Raw genomic sequence first — 17,887 nt, 5'->3', positions numbered from 1 at the left:
TCAAGTAAGTATTTCTGTTTGTATTTGTGTTTTTTCCTTCTGTTTCTTTCTGAGAAAATTTTCTGATACTTCTGTTTTCATTCAGGCTATCCAACACGCCCATTCATTTTCAATGCAATCCTTTGAAAATCGTCAAAGATTGGTTGATATGAAGAGGGAAGCATCTTCAATGATGAGAGAGACAAGGGCCCTTGAAGCAAAAATGAAAAAACTGGAGGACCAGGCCGAGGCTACAACGAAAGTCCAAACTTTAGCTCTTGAGAAGGCCGAGGCTGCTGAAGCCGTTAAAAAAGTAGATGAAGCCGAGAAAAGAGAGGCTGAGGCTAGGAAGGCCCAAGCGGAGAAAGAACTCCAGCAGGCACTGGCCACCAAAGAGGCCGAGGTCAAAGAGGCCGATGAAAAGGCCTATGCTCAAGGTATGGCCGATGTTGCAGAAGACTACAAGCTTCAAGTCAGGCAGGCATGCAACAGGGGATTTTCCCTTGGTTGGATGTCCTTGATAAAGAAGCTTGATCTTCCTGCTGACTCGCCATTGCGCAAGGCCGACGCTATTCCCTTACCATTTCCTCCACCTCCTCCTGAAGGTGAATCAGAGTCTGAGGCCGATGCTGTGGATGAAGATGAAGAACAAGATGATGGTGACGCCTTGGTGAGAAAACCCAAGGATGCTACCGAAGCCAAATCCCCTCCTCCTGCTGAGCAGGTTATGGACTTAACTTTGGATGAGGAGGGTGATGAGGTTGAGGGGGCACCCAAGGAGACTGCCACTGGGGAGCTATCGTCCAATCTTCCCCTGATAGAAAGAAGTGTTGAGGAATCATTGGCAGAGATTGATGCCGAGATACAGGCGGAAAAGGTGGCCGACGAGGTTCCTCCAGAATCGTCCGAGGTCCCAGTCCCTGCAGTGGCTAATATTGAAGAAGCTTGACAAAATTGCCTTTTGTACTTTTTCCTTCTTTTTCTGTACTTTGCACTTTGTACTTTTTTACTTTCTGGATAATGCAAAACTCTTTCCTTTGGCCGACGTGGTTTCTTTAATATGTAACTGCAACAGTTCTTTCTCTGGATGTTTCAATCTTGCAATATTCTGTTGACTGCTTTTGCATAGTCATGTACTTAAAAAATTTCTTGCATGTTTCTTCATGTTGCTTCCTTTGTGCAATCTTCTCGGGGTTTCATACCTCGGGCATAACCATGAAACTTTTACTTCGGCAAGGAAACTGTCCTGCAATCTTTTCATAAATTTCAACAAGTATAGAACATATAATTCGGAATGTAAACTTTTGCAAGCTTCTTCTTAAGTTTCAACAAGTTTTAAACGGTTATCTTAGTCTTACCTACTTGTAAATTGCTACAAATTTCAACAAGTAATGAACAATATACTTAGCCTTTATTTTAACCTGTAACTTTCTGTGTACCTCAGCGGGTGATCGTATGTCGGCTTAACATAAACTTGTAAATTGCTGCAAATTTCAACAAGTGTTAAGCATCTTCCCTAGGGTTTAAACAACCCACATATTGCTATGAGAACTTAAGCAATAACCTCGGCCTATCTTCGACTTGACTTTGCCTGAGTTTGATATGTCTTCAATAAACATCCATGCATAACTTTATCAATCATATATGTTGAAAGGATTCTGAAAAGACTTTATTGATGATATCGACTAAACAATGATGTTTATCTAATGGTAGAAAAATTTCAAATTACAAGTATTCCAAGGTCTGGGCAATGCTTTGCCCTCATTGTCCTCAAGCCGATATGCTCCATTGCCTAATACTGAAGTAACTCTGTAGGGTCCTTCCCAGTTTGGGCCAAGCTTGCCCTCCCTGGGATCCTTCTTGTTCCCGACGACTTTTCTTAGGACTAGGTCGCCAACTTGAAAATCTCTTGGATTAACCTTCTTGTTGTAAGCTCTGGCAAGCTGTTGCTGGTATACTGCGAGCTGAATCGCAGCTTTCTCTCTTCGTTCTTCCAATAAATCCAGGTCTCAGGCTAACAGTATGTCATTGGTGCCATTCTCTACTCCCTGGGTTCTGATCCCTGGGATGCCGATCTCCAATGGGACGACTGCTTCTGTGCCATAGGCCATGGCAAAGGGGGATTCTCCTGTTGATCTTCTCGGCGTAGTCCGATATGCCCAAATTTTCAGGGTTTTTAACAGCAAAAATAAGAAAAATGAAAGCCAAATCAAACACGTACATTATTAAGTAATTACAATGACATTTCTAAAGTTTTTGAACCAAAACTAAAGTATTAATGAAGAGTCGTACCGAAATAAATAAATAAAATTAATTGAGGAAGAGTCGCACAAACACGTTTTTATTGCATAGTCGTACGGCTTAAGCTACATACAGCCTGGCTTCGCAAAACTATAATAATATTCACACTAATGAAATTGCCAAGCTTATCCAATCCATCACGACCTTGATTTTGACATTGCACTTGTGCCATTAAAGCGTCACTTTCAATATTTATAGTACGATTATATGTCAATAAAATTAACCACTTCTCAATGAAATTTAAAAATTCATAAAATTAAAGAATTTTTTTTTGATAAAATAAAATTAAAGAAACTTATTAGAGACAAAATCATTTTATATGATGTGAGTTTTTTCTCTTTTTTTTTTTTGTTTTTTTTGGGGACCCTTTATCGTATTAGAGAGTTTGATTTAGTTTTGTAATTAATTTTATAAATAGTAATTATTGGGACATATTTTCCACATGACCGAGGTGGATGTCAAGATGTCAAATGGATTAGCTGAAATATTGAGATATTATGTGATAATATTGGAATTCGAGATTGTCGAACAAAGGACAAGAGTCTTAGGTACATGAGGGTCTCTATTTGGATAAAGATGAGACTCTTAAGTGAGATCATTCTTGTCTAGCTAGGGGTGTCCACGGTGCGGTTCAGACGGTTTAAGAGTAAAATTACAAATCGAATAGCAAATTGACGAATTAGTTGATTGACAAATTGCAGTTTGGGTGATTTTTGACAGATTGAAAAATATTCTAACTAATTATCATACATTTACATAATATATAACACTAATTTATATAATAATTATATATATATATATATATATATATACAACATAAAAGAATTTTACATAATATGTTTCATATATATAACTATTAATTTATAATAAATTTCATATCGTAAATCTCTTTCACACTCATCTTTACTTTGATATGTCATTAGAGGTTAACAAATATATATGTATTAACCATAATGGAGCAGAGTGGTTTGGAAGACGGAATATAAATTTTAAAGTTTAAACCGTAGTTAGCAGTTAGAGAGGTGCGGATCGGTTCGGTTTTAACGAATTTGGCAATATTTTGCACAACTCTATATCTGGCTGAGAGCCCAAGATAAGTATTATGCTAAGTGATACTTTTAGGAGACGAGAGTAATGTTGACTATAAAAGTAAGGCACTCCGTGAGTCTAAGATATGTGTTTTTTTTCTTGTGAGTTGTTGTTTGAGTTGATATCTTGTGAGATTGTTGATTGACTTCATCGTTGAAGTGCTTCCAGATAGATGAGTTATCGTTGTATTTTTTACTCTTTTGTGTGCAAGTATTTGACTTAATCTATTCTTTCGCGTTCTCTGCAACTAAGTTTTCTAAATCTCAACAAAAAAATCTGTTTGATTATGAAATCGAAAATCAAATACCCACAGAAATGCAATTTAACAAACACTACGCCAAAACAGGGCATTGACGGCGATTTTTTTAACGGCGGTAACAAAAATCGCCATTAAAAAAATCGCCGCTAAAGTATCTTCAACGGCAGTAATGAAACCGCCGTTAAAAAAATTGCCACTAAAGCCCTCTCATTACCGCCGTTAATGACGGCGGTCTTTGCCGGTAGAGCTCCGGCAGAACTCCAGCGAGTGGTGACCATGCACGGTCAGAGATTGTACATGACCATCTACAATAAAGTAAGAGTAATGTTTAAATATTTATTTAGGGAATATATGGATTATAGGTTAAGGGTTCGAGACTTGGGAGGTGTAAGAAGAGAGAATTATTTTTAAAAAAATTTGAACATATTTACGGTGGTAAAGAACTGCCACTTTTAACAACGGTAATTTACCTTTTTACGACGGTTGTACCTTTTCCGACACAAGTATAAACGGCGATCCTAAATTACTGTCATTAAAGACTTTAAAGCGATTTTATATCCTTTAACGGCAGTAAAAAATTGCCGCTAAAGTTTAATTTTGACGTAGTGAAATTGTGTCAACTCATTAGCCAACGAGACTCTATCACAAAAATAAGTTACAAGTTCAGTCTTTACATTTGTAAGAGTAAATCCAAAATCACCCATTAGAGAAAAAGTTCATCGTTTAGTTTTATTTGGTAGAGTTTTGATAATTTCTTTTAAAAAATTAAAATTAATTTAACAAAAATAAGAATAAAATAAATATTTTTGAATATTCAAAAACTATTCCCAACCCCCACCACCAAAAAAAAATCATATATGAAAAATAATGAGTTTTTAAAATTTTGTCCACTAAACTATTTTTTTAATTTAAAAAAAATAAAATAAAATTTAAAAACTCAATAAAATAAATTTTATAAAAAAAAATTTTCAAAATCATGGAAATTGGCTTCCACATAATTATATGACATGGACATGGTGTTGTAGAAGTAGGGCAGGGAGGGCACACATAGCAATAAGTATTGTTTACATAGCAATCAGTATTGTTTGTGCTATTTATAATTTATATTAATTTTAAAATTTTATATTAATTATTTAATTTATAATAAATTATGCCAAAACAAGACAATGGGGTATTGATTGTTATTTCTCTCTCTTTTTCTAATATTAATTTCTATTAATATGACCTGGCATAGTTTTTCTCAGCATTGACCAGGTTTTGGAAATGTCAGACAACCTCTTGCAATTGTATTGTTTAAAGAAGAAGCGACAAGAGATCTTAATTCTATATATAATCTTAGAGCTCATCTAACATAAAACATAAGAATTTATAGAGACAGAGAGAGAGAGAGAGAGAGAGAGAGAGAGGTGCTTGTTTGGATGGTATTAGATACATCTGCTTATATATAATCAAATTGACACTGAGGTTGTTGGGTTCAAGAATATGAATTTTGCTGCTTCAGCTTCTGTACTTTCCATTTGCAAGGATGCAGCTGGAGTTGCAGGTACCTCTCTCTCTCTCTCTCTCTCTCTCTCTCTCTCTCTCTTGCTAAATTGGCATTGATTTTTGGGTGCACCCTTTATAGATTCATGTTAAAGGCGTATGTACTTTTACATGTATATTTGTTGTAGAGGATCATACACGTCACATAAGATTCACATAAGTGGCTCATAATCATATCAAACTCTAGCCAGTTATGTTGATCCCTGGAAACTCCCGTTCTCTCCCTCTTGTGGGAGAAGTTAGATCATGTGGATTGATTGGTAGAAATAGTGAGATTTATAATTTTGTATTAAGTAATTATTTCTTTTTTAGAAATTACAAAAAAAAAAAAAAAAAAAAAATTTCCCTTTATTGAATTTTTAATTTCTTTAAATCACATCATTTTAAATTTTTTTTTACCACTTTTCATAATAATAAAATTTAAAAAAAAAAATTTGTGAAAAAACTATCAACCAGAGTTTAGGCAAGGTTGATCTGCATGTTACCATACGGTTTTGTCAAATTTTCAATTCAGTGCAAATTAAAATTCACATAAGACTTCAATTTTATAAAAATCTATGAAATATCGGGGAATAATAAAAATAGAGGGGGGGATGTTCTATAAATATATTCTTTCATAATCTTTAGAAAAATGCTTGGTGACTGGAATTTGTGTGGTCTGAATGGCTCGAATGTGTCAAAACGATATCGTTTTACACAAAAAAATAACATCGTTTTGAGACATTCGAACCATTCAAGCCAAGAAAATTTAGGCCACCTAACATTATTGTAATCTTTATTATATATGTGTAATGTTAATCATTGTTGATATGGGTAAAAGTCAACGAAATGTGACATTAATTATTGAATATTTTGTTTTAAATATACTTTTATTTTTATTTTTTATCTTTATTATGCATAATTACATTAATATTCTTTCACACAAAATATATTTTCTAAAGAAATTAAAATTTTAAAAGTATTAATGTAACTATATATAATGTAATGCCCTCAAAAAAATAGATAAAACCCATCTCATTAGACATGCATTGAGATAAAATAAACTAACTATTTCTATTTATCAGAGTAATTCTACAACTGTATTACATATTAACAACAAAAGCAAATGCCCTATGGGCTTATAGCTTTCCAAGTTAATACTTGGTTACAAAAAGGAAGAGTACTAACTCAATACATATTAAGCCCTTAGCTTGAATTTACATGTAATACATCAAGATAAACAAAAAAAAAGAGTCTTCAACTCTCATCATCGTCCAAGCTATGTCCTTGGAGGTGGCATACCACCTGTACCTAAAAATAATGTCCCATAAAGGGTGAGCCAACGTCCAGTAGAGATATGCTAAACACAGTATGAGCAATAACTAAGACATTAGCAATTGATAAATACTCAATTTTCATAAACCAATTCATAATCCATTTCCGTTTCATTTCAGTTTTCATTTCTTATCAGTTTCACAATTCTTAACAACGGCTCAGAACCTAACCAACTACTTATATGAGACAATGACTCATATTAAACATTTCCCATTTTCAATAGATAAACATATTAGTTGTATCAACGTCTCAACAGATAAGCATACAAGCTGCATCCACATTTTCAACAGATATGCATATTAGCAATATCAACACTTCCAATGACAAGCATATGAGCTGTATCAACACTTCTAATAACAAGCATATGAGTTGTATCAACACATTATCTAACAAGCATATGAGCTGTATCAGTGGAGTCCATCCCCTATCTCCTCCCAAACAACATCCGGTTTAGAGGTCCATCCCCTATCTTCCCCTAAACCGTGGAGTACATCCCTTATCTCCTCCCACACACACAATGCATATATACACAAAGGTCATATACACAATCAATCAATACATAACGTTAATGTATTCTGTCAACCGTCATACTCTATGACATATCCAATTGATTAGTTTTAGTTTGCCTAATCATCATACATTGTCTACAACAATCAAAAGTACCCTCCACCGGTAGCCCAAGCAATTATTTCTAAATAGATAATAAAAGTTTCAATAGATAAAATATCAATGTTTTCAAAAGTGAGCTATTAACAAATCTAACTCCACTATTCAACCATATAATGACGCAATTCCATTATTTCCAACTCAATTCCATATAACCACAATTTCCTCAAATTAATCATACCAATTAATTTATACAACCAATTAGGGTTTTCTACCCCATTTCTCAATATTGACCCAATGGTCTATATTTCAACAACCAATAACAATAACACCATTTTGAAACCCAAATACATATTATGAGCCCAAAATCACAAAATCCTTTTTAACACATTTTGAAACCCTAAGTTCCAAAATTTCTCAAATTCAACATCTTATCAAACAACTAAAAATCTAGGTCAAAGACCATAAAAGTGAGTAGGAACCCCTACCTCAAACGATAAGACCCAAAGAAGAAGATGGTGAAAACGAAGTTGCTTCAAACCACGAGTTCCTCGGATCAAAAGATAGCCTTCGACGATCAACAACCTTTTTGTAAAGACCAAAGGTGAGGAAAACACCCTAGCTAGATCAATATCTAGAGAGAAAGCAAGGTTTTAGAGAGAGAGGCTCTCAAATGGCTTTTTCGGAAAAGTAAGAGAGAGAAAGGATGAGAAAAAGTGATTTAAAACTGCCTCACAGTCAACTGATATACGACATTTCTGCTCGAGCGAAAAACACAACGCTCGAGCGTCAAGAACAAAAACTAGGCCCGCTTGAGCGCAAAAGGACCCGCTCGAACGCCAAGACACAAGAATAAAGTAAACCCGCTCGAGCGCGAAAACCAGTCCGCTCGAGCGTAGATTTCCCCCTCTCAGAACTTACACCCAAAGGTACTACTCGCTTGAGCGCCAAAGTACCCGCTCGAGCGTAAAAATCACACCTGCAGAAGTTTTGCAGGGACACGGAATACTGGGGGCGTGCAATCCCCGCTCGAGCGCAATAAGACTCGCTCGAGCGGACCTCCTAAAAACTGGGTAACAAGGAATTGAAACCAAGGCGTAACCAACCTGTAACAACCCTGCCCAAAACATTCTAAAACTCAATCAAACGGAATTAAAGGACGACAACAAGATAAATACCACTACCATCATCACGGAACCGAGTTCGGAATACAACAGAACAGTAAGGTCATGTTTGTTTGGGTGGACATGAGCTTGGGATTGGACTAATAGTCCAATAAAATTATTAATCCGATGTTTGGTTAAACAATTGAAGTACGGATTAATTATTTTAAACTTGACTATTAGTTAAGATAGGATACATAATCCAACGGATTCGTAGTCCTAGGACTATGAGTCTTGGGAATGCTAATCCAGTCCGCCCAAACAAACATGGCCTAAAGGGACAACCGGGATCGCTATATATAATAAGGATAAAAAAATATATATTTTGAGTAAAGTACAGTGGAAATAATGCTGCCTTATTTATTGAGTAAATTTTTTTCCTACAGTCATATTAAATATTATATAAATTAATAAATTAAATAATTTTTTATTAATAGATGTTTATAATTAAATTTTAAAAATTAAAATAAAATTAATTTTAATGATATGATAAATATTATATTAGTAAGTGAAAAAATTATAAAAATTTATGCATTACTCATTAATTTCAGAGGCCAGATAGATCTGTGCCATTATAAAGGGTTGGGAAGAGCCCACAGGCTTGGACTCTATTTGCAAGCGCAAAATGTGGAGAGTCAACCTATTAGATCAATGCCAAAAACTAGCACCAATATTTAAATTCTGAAACAATTTTCATTTATTTTTTTAAAGTATTTATAATCTCTGAATTAGAAATATATATTGAAAAAATTTAATTTTGATTTGGTATGCCAAAGAAAAAATTTAAAAAATAAAATAAAATTCACATAAAGCAGGTGTAAAATCCACCCAATTTCCCAAATTACTAAAGGTGCGTTTAGAGACTTGAATTTATAATAAAATAAAAAATAAAAAGACATTATAAATTATTATATTATTATTTTTTGATGCCTTTTTAAAAAAATTAAAAAATTAACTAACAATAATATTAAAAATACAAAACAAAACACAAAATTAGACATAATTCTCTTCCAAGAGTTATTCTGTGTGTGTGGTTTTTTCTTATTAACTAAGGAAAAGTGGGCAATTAGTCCTTTTGTTTTGTTTTGTTATTGAAAAATTCTATTATACACTCATCATATCATATTTACATTTAGTTATGCTATTTTTTTAATTATGATGTTATTTTAAAAATTAAATTATGATTTTTTTATATTTAATTATATATTTTTTATTTTTTTAATTATGACTTAAAAATGAATAAATTACAAATACACCATTGAGATTTGATTAAAATACGAATCGTCCGCTGTGATTTTGAAAATTACATTTCACCCCTGAGATTTTTAATTTTATAACAAATTATCCATTTTATTAATAAATTATTAAGTCAATTAACAATTTTTAATGATGTTATAAATATATTTTAATTAATAATTTAAATAATTTTATTATAATATGTGAGAGTAATTATAAATTTATTTTTTAATTAATTTTGTTACATAAATTTTTTTAACAAAAAAATATTTATAATTTCCTAAATTATAAAAAATAATATATACTTTAAACAAATATATATAAAAAATAATAATCTGTACGCACGGTTGAGAGAGATGTGTACCAGTCTTTCGCTTTGTTATTGTGCTGTTTTGGGAATCAAAATAAAAAGTCTCCTTTTTTTTATCTTTAGTCCAAAAATATAAATGGCAAAAACGTAATAAAATTAGTTTGAGAAGTTATAAAAATGTAAGTGTAAAATTATAAATTAGGATGTATGACAAGAAAATAAAAAAATAAATTTCTTATGTTCGATAAAAATATTTTAATCATTTTAATTTAATTTAACACTATAAATAAATATTAAATTAAAAAATTAAAAGCCAACATTTTATCCACTCACCAAATCACTTTTCAAAAAGCTAAATAGCTTATCGGCATGTGTTTTTGGAAGTTTGAAAAAGCATGTAAGGATGGTATCTTTCCTCACCTTCTCTCTCTCAACTGTGAAAAAGATTGAAATACTCTCTTTAGAGAGAGAGAGAGAGAGAGAGGAGGGTGGCCTGTGTGACAAAAGTTCGATTCTTTGATAGTTCACTTTTGAATCGACTAATGGTTTCTTTGGCTTTGTCCCAAATATCTACAATTTATAAAGATGCAGCTGGAATCGCCGGTACCCTTCTCTCTCTCTCTGAATCGACTGATAGTTCACTCTTGATTTTGGTTTTTGTTTTTTCCTTTTACCTTACATTTTCTTCTTAAATGAAGACGACCCATGATTAAACTCCAAGACAAATATATGTGATTGTTAGTGACTTGGGTTGTTTTGAGTGTTCTTGATACTTTCTTGATGAATCAACAAGTAATTATATTTGGTCCGTTGCTAAAAAAATGTGTATCTTTTTAATAAAACAATTGGGTTTATACAAAGGGGCATCTTTGTTGTTTATAAGGTCGGAGAATAAGTGGAAATTTACTATAAAAATGTTGGTTATTGTTACTGGAAAAAAGCCCTTTGCTGCTGCTGGTAAAGTTTAAAGGTCAATTGGCCTCATAAGCACTAAAAAAAAGAGTGAGATAAATAAAGCACAAGATGTTTAATTTGTTTCTACATTCATAATTTTTGGTGCGTATCTAAACCTATATATGAATTTTGTGTATTTTGATAACTATGGATAGATTTTTTGATGGTTAACATTATTTTAAGAATATAAAAAATAAAAAATAAACATGTTCTGTATTTTCTCGAAATTTTGATTAACGATTTATGAAACTATTGTGTTACATTTATGTATAAGAAGTTTGAGCCCATTTCTTTAGTTTCAATAAGTTTTAATGGGGTTAATTTTAAAATAAAAAAGAAACTATAAATTATGAATAATATTGAACTAAGAGTATAATTATTATTATTTTTATAATTTTGTTTTTTGGATGGGGTCAATTGACCCCTCCAGGATGTAGTATGTGGCTCCACCCTTTGTGTGTGTCGGTGTGAGTATATATGGTTTTTCTATGTATGGAATTGCTTGCCATCTCAAAGTTTAGCTGCAAAGATTTATGGTAATAATTTCCAGAAAATCCAAAAACTGATTCCAGCTTGTGAAAATAAATTCATGACAGAAAGGAGAAGAAGAGGAGGACCAGAATATATTTTGAAAATAGTTTCTAGAATAGTTCTCAAATTTGTAACATGTGAACTTGTACAAGCTTAATTTTAGCTTTATTTGCTTTACTAAGAGGTGGATATTTCAAGCATATTATTCAAGAAATTGTCAAAAGGCTTATTCTTGTGTGCCTATTGCAGGGAACATCTTTGCTTTTGGACTGTTTGTATCACCAATGTAAGTTCACCCCTTTTATTATTTCATTTTCTTTAGTATATATGCCCACTGAACTAGTGAGGATGAACAATGAATTTGAGATATGCCCTCAATTTGTGACATCTTTTTCCCCCTTTCTATTTTCAGGCCAACATTTAGGAGAATTATCAGAAACAAGTCGACAGAACAGTTCTCAGGGTTGCCATACATATATGCCCTCTTAAATTGCATGTTAAGTGCCTGGTATGGCACGCCACTCATATCTTCTGATAATGTATTGGTTATGACAGTCAATTTAATCGGTGCAGTTTTCCAACTTACCTACATAACCCTGTTCATAACATTCACCGAGAAAGCAAAAAAGGTTCATACCTCTGTATTTTCCTACCTTGGTTTCTGAAACCATTAGTGTCGTGTACGCTTTTCATTCATTTGTCTCTTGGAATTTTCTGACAGCTGAGCATGTTTGGGTTGCTGCTGGCAGTTTTTGGACTATTTGCAATTGTGGTAGCCGGGAGCTTGCATATAAGTGATCTTTCTGCACGACGCATCTGCATTGGGTTTCTAAGTGGTGCTGCTCTTATATCAATGTTTGCTTCACCGTTGTTGATAATCGTACGTTTATCTAATGCATCATCTTCTGTACTTTTTTTCTATGGAGGGTTCAGATCTTTTCGTTGCTCAAATTTTCACGGCAATTTACTCATCTTGATTATGCATGTTTGCCAGAAATTGGTGATCCGGACAAGAAGTGTTGAATTCATGCCATTTTATCTTTCCCTTTCGACCTTCTTGATGAGCACAGCTTTCTTCTTGTATGGAATTTTTAATTTCGATCCCTTCATATATGTAAGCTTCCTTCTTTCAGTGTACTTTTGTTCTCTCGTCTCATGTACTTATGACACTTGTAAATCATGGCTAGTTTGTTTGAATTTCAGGTCCCAAATGGAATAGGAGCCATTCTAGGGATAGTGCAATTGGCATTGTTCTTTTACTACAAAAATACATCTGGAGAAGCCTCCAGAGAACCCTTGCTAGTTACTTACACTTGAAATGGAATGTTTGCTTGGCAAAGGTGCATATGTGTTTTCTGTTGTAGTCTTCTGTTAGAAATGATTGATTCTTTTGTTGCTATGCTGCAAAATTGTTCCCTTCTTTTGTAAAAAAACTCAGATGCTGAATTTATCTATTCAAAACCATGTCCCATCCATTTTCTCAAATGGAATAATATGTCCTGGGAATTGCTTCTTCTTTTTTCGGCTGCGTGTTCACATTTTCACTTTGTTTATTTATTAATTATAAAATATAAGACGGATGCATTCCGAATGATGGAACAGCTGTCCTCTTGATTTTTAGGTGTACTCGTCAATATGCTGGTGAATTTACTTGATATATGTACATTTGTTCAGACATTCATTGTCTGAGTGAAGCTCCTACTTGCTGGAAAATGGCATTCCATAGACAATAGAGGTGGATGATTCACATTGTTTTGACAAAAGGACATAATTATTGTTAACTAGTTCTTGAAAACTTCTCAAATCTCTCTCCCGAAGAAGAGGGCAAAAGCAACATCCGTTTGGTTACCCAGAAAATGGAGGAAAAGCAAATTACTCACAACCATACAGCTTTCATAGTTTTGGCTGCTGAGAATATGAACATCAAACTAAACCCAGAAAATGGAGGAAAAGCAAATTACTCAGAACCATACAGCTTTCATAGTTTTGGCCGCTGAGAATATGAACATCAAACTTTCCTGAGCTTTGTACAATTAATGGGATACATTGAGTTGAAGTATTTTATAGTTTTGTATTTCTTCTTGTTGCATTTCTGTTCAAGATATTGCACAGTAATGTCAGGGCAAAAGGGGGTTAAAGTTCATCCAGTAATGATAGAGACTCCCATAAAATACAATTCCCACAACTCTCAAAATGATCTGAACCATTGTCAGACACAATTCCTAGAAAAAATTCAAACAAATCAATGGTCAATACATCAATAGGGGTCATGACAGTCCTCTTTTATGGGGTTCCAATCAATGGTCAATTCAACGTATTGAAACTCTTGGACAATAAAATAACAATAAAAAAATAAAAAGAAAGATAAAATATTGATAATATTTGCATGAATCTTAAGACAATATTTTGGACAAACAAGGCTCCATTTCGTTTTAATTTTAGAATTATGATTTAAGTGTAAAATTATGTTTTAAAAGATAAGTTTTTTAAATGAGTTTTGAAAAGAGAAACTTATTTGGTTATGAATTTTAAAAAGAATTTTGAGTTTTGAATTGTATTTTGAAATTGTTTTGGGTTTTTTTTTAATATTTAAAATTTTTCTTAATTTTATTTTTTAGGATAAATATTTTTTATTGTAAATATTTTTTTTAATGTGCGCTATATTTACTATATTTATGTGTTGTCTTTTTTTTAAAAACATTTTACATATTTTTCTAAAATATATAAAAAAATCTAAAAAGTTATATAATTTTTATTTTAAATATTTTGCCTTTTTTTATTTTAAATATTTTATTTTTTAAAAAATTAATTTTTTAAATATTTTATTTTTTAAAAATTAAAAAAAAAATTTGAAGCATCCATATATATCTAAATCATAACAAATTATTTGGTTAGTACTTAAAAAAATAACAAAATACTTTTCGAAAGAATAAAAAATAAAAGAATTTTTTTTGCAAAAAAATAAAAAATAATTTTAAAGAACAAAATAACAAAATATTTTTTTTTATTTTTTTTGTTTTAAAAAAAGTTTTGATTATAAGTTTTTGAATTCAGTGTTTGGTGGTGAGTTTTTAAAAAAATTTGAATTTTTTTTTATTGGAATCATAATTTTAAAATAAAATCAAACGCTACCAAGTATTTTGAAAACCTTTTTACCAACAAAATAAAATAAAAAATATTTGTAATATCTAGGATAATGTTAAACCACTTATATATAAGGTGATGTTTGTTTGAATGGACTGAATAATGAGGGATTGCAAGTCATTAGATTGTTAATCTTGGAATACATAGTCCCAAGACTATTTGGTTGAAAATGATGTGTATCCAAGATTTGTTTAGTCATGAGATTAGATGTTAAAATATAATTATTCTATTAAATTTTATATTTGTTTGAGATATTATAAAAAAAGATAAATACTCAAAAGACTATTTTATTATTTTAAATACTAAATTTGAGTTACAAATTTTATTTTATTTTATTTTTTAACTATAACTTTTACAAAATAAATAAAACACCAATAAAAATTAAATAAATTTAATTACTTTTTAGTTGAGATTTTTAAATTTTATTTTACTTTACTAAATATAATTAAAAATAATATAAATACAAATTACAGGAGAAAAAAGCAAACAAACCATCCAATAGAAAAAACACACACAAACACAAAGCAAGGCAAAACCACCGTCGACGAATGCAGCCTCTACCTTAACACACAATCAGAGCACGAACATAAATACTTGAGGTTAAAAGTGTCATTTTACCCTCCAATATGGAGGTGGAGTTATCATTTTGTATTCTATACTCCTCATGACACACAATAATTCCACAAATGAAAGATTGATAGTTGGCTTCAACTACTAGTTTGTCTTATATTTTTGAACAAAATGTTAGGCTATCACATAAAATAAGTATAGAGTTTTATCTCACACTCTAATCCCCAAACAAACACCTCCTAAGAGTATTTGAGTAAAGTTTCGCCGTTTTAATGATAATATTGCTAGAAATTTTAAAAACAAAAACTGATTTTTTTTTTTAGTGTGGTATAATTTTTTGAATAATTGTATTTTTTTAATTGTCATATTAGATGCAGTAATTAACTAAGAGCTGATTTGAGAATTGTATTTTCCAATAATTTTTTATGAAAAGATTAAAAAAAAAAAGAAAAAAAAGATTAAATGGTTTAACAATTTATAACACTGTAAAAAAATGTATGGTTCTCAACATTTCCTAACTATCCTCAAGTGGGCCATAGTTAAAAAATGGATAAATAAAAAAAAATATACTTTTTTAATTTTAATAAAATTATAGTGATCTACAAATGGTATAAATATTTAAAGATAAATAAATAAAAATGATACTTTAATAAAAAAAAAATATTTTTTTATTTATTTATATTACTAATTATTGATCAAAATAGAGTTTTTATTTAGAGAAATTATATGCAGGTGAGGGAAAAAAATAATAATTATCAATTCCTAAAGGGTGTAAGTGACACTTGTATCCTTGCAGTCTTTTCATTTACACCCTATCACATACACATTTATATCTCTCAGGGTTGGGCTTCCCTCCGATTTATGATCGGACTAGAAGATATTGTTGGGTCTGTGCAAGCTCACCACGGGTTCCATTTCAATAGTTCGAATCGTTCAATGTGTAGAACTCGTTAAGTATTATATGTTTGTAAAAAATCACATTGATCGAATATCGATAGCTATCTCATCGGATCAGATTTCTATCAACCGTTTATTTTTTCACCGTCTATTTTTTTTTTTATATACAAAACTGATTTGATCACGTAACTATTGATATTCGATTAACATGATTTTTTACAGGTATATAGTACTCGACGAATTCTACACATTTTACGATTTAAATTATCAAAATAGAATCCATAATAAATCCCCACAAAATCTAATAATACTCTGTAATTCGATGATGGAATTAAGGCAAGCTACTGCATATCCCTAATATGTTAATAATTGTTTTTTTACTTCTCTCACTGCAATTGCCCTTTTTATTTTCTCTATTACTCATATAAGTCGGTGCAACACACACATATATATCGGTAATGTTACATATAGTAAGTAGCGTATGTTCGTGCCTAAAGACACGGTGTAAATAATTTTAAGATTAAAATGTAGTTATAATTTATACGTATTATGTTGAGATTTATAAAGTTTGTGTCATTTTTTGTTAAAGATACTGAAAAAATATATTGAAATATTTTTCTTCTTAAAGAACTTATAACAATTTTGCTTGTATTACACGCTCTACAAAACTCAAATAAAATAACAACTCTCTCTAATCTTAATGCAAATTAAGAAACTCACATATAAGATTTAAAGTTATATTGCATATCAAAATATAAAAGGCAGTAAAAAAAAGTGTAAACACTGAATAAAAAACAGAAATAAAGTTATACTGTCATACACCAAAAAGGTAGGTTAAAACTTTACAAAAAGTGGATTAAAGCTTTACAAAAGATGTATGCTTTACAAAAGATGTGTCACTAACATGTCATACACCAAAAATTATATTGTCATACACCAAAAATATGTATGCTTTACAAAAGATGTGTCAATAACATGTCTTTAAATATGCGTTTGCCCAAGCTTCCTCCACATTACTTTCCAAAAAGTCTTTGTATCAACTTTTATGTATCCCCAATGAGGAATATGCACAACAATCTGGTAATTTGTGGAAACAAAAAAAAAAATATAAATTAGTACATTTGTTGGAAATATACATATAAAAATACTTTCAGATTGAAATTACCTTATTACATCCCCATCGAAGCAAGGTAGTCGTATTTCTCCTTTTAAGCTCCATGGATTTTTCGGTCCAATCCTACAAAAGTCCAAATTTCAAATTATTATTAAATTGAAATTTTTTAAAAAGTTATATAATCAACATAAATAAATCTATGTGGTTACCTTCTAAAAAAACGTCATTTAATCTGCATAGAATACTACAGCAATACTTCAGGATAAACAATATTTGTAGTAGAATCCAAATTATCTTTAGGGAGGAGAATACTTATACGATCAAAGGATGTACATCTAGACAATGCCACATATAATTGCCCATGGCTAAACACTGGTATACGCAAATCAACCCCAACAAATTTCACAGATTGTCCTTGAGATTTATTAATGGTCAAGGCATATGCCAATCGGACTGGAAATTGACGTCTTGTCATTTGGAAAGGCATTTCTGAAGAAGATGGTGTCAAAGATATCCTTGGTATAAATGCCAAATTGCCAAACTTTTTTCCAGTTAAAATTTGAGCTTCAATTATGCGAGTGCCGCACCTAGTAACCATCAATCTTGTACCATTACATAGTCCATCTTTCGGTGCAATGTTTCTCAACAATATTATAAGACAACCCACTTTCAACTCTAACTTAAAAGTTGGCAACCTAGGAGGATCCAATGAATTTAAATATTCATTAGGATATCTATTTGTAATGGTAGGATCAATTTCATTATCTTCGGACATTTTATCTGCTGCAAGATAAGTATATAATCTCCCTGGAAAGATATTCAACGCAGTAGTATTAATGTCACTAACATCATCATTACGCGTAGACAGAATTGTGCGT

At 31.4% G+C, this 17,887-nt stretch overlaps 1 protein-coding gene across 7 annotated transcripts; it reads left to right on the top strand.

Moving 5' to 3' along the window:
- The first annotated feature begins 4,870 nt into the window (after positions 1-4,870).
- Positions 4,871-12,997, top strand: LOC114274903 (bidirectional sugar transporter SWEET2). 7 transcript variants are annotated; one of them, XM_082884786.1, is made up of 8 exons: positions 10,173-10,402; positions 11,534-11,570; positions 11,697-11,747; positions 11,858-11,913; positions 12,034-12,164; positions 12,279-12,398; positions 12,488-12,624; positions 12,906-12,997. In XM_082884786.1, exons 1-7 carry the CDS (start codon positions 10,342-10,344, stop codon positions 12,599-12,601), a joined length of 570 nt encoding a protein of 189 aa, XP_082740912.1. In that variant the 5' UTR covers positions 10,173-10,341; the 3' UTR covers positions 12,602-12,624; positions 12,906-12,997. The 7 variants fall into 7 exon arrangements, with proteins under 7 accessions (XP_082740911.1, XP_028072680.1, XP_028072682.1 ...); XM_082884785.1 differs by lacking the exon at positions 10,173-10,402 and adding an exon at positions 4,871-5,171 and having other exon boundaries at positions 11,697-11,913; positions 12,006-12,164; XM_028216881.2 differs by lacking the exons at positions 10,173-10,402; positions 12,906-12,997 and adding an exon at positions 4,965-5,171 and having other exon boundaries at positions 12,488-12,800.
- The last annotated feature ends 4,890 nt before the right edge of the window (positions 12,998-17,887 follow it).

Source organism: Camellia sinensis, chromosome 8 (assembly GCF_055761805.1).
Source record: "Camellia sinensis isolate YWXY chromosome 8, ASM5576180v1, whole genome shotgun sequence".
Classification (NCBI taxonomy): Eukaryota; Viridiplantae; Streptophyta; class Magnoliopsida; order Ericales; family Theaceae; genus Camellia; species Camellia sinensis.
This window is presented reverse-complemented; position numbering and strand designations above follow the sequence as displayed.

What these genes read in the sequence shown, in the direction of transcription:
- LOC114274903 (XM_082884785.1), top strand. Translation starts at nt 5,111, where the DNA reads ATGAATTTTGCTGCTTCAGCTTCTGTACTTTCCATTTGCAAGGATGCA. An exon ending in GGACTGTTTGTATCACCAAT is followed by an intron (nt 11,571 to 11,696) that starts GTAAGTTCACCC and finishes TTCTATTTTCAG; the next exon opens with GCCAACATTTAGGAGAATTA. An exon ending in CTTCACCGTTGTTGATAATC is followed by an intron (nt 12,165 to 12,278) that starts GTACGTTTATCT and finishes CATGTTTGCCAG; the next exon opens with AAATTGGTGATCCGGACAAG.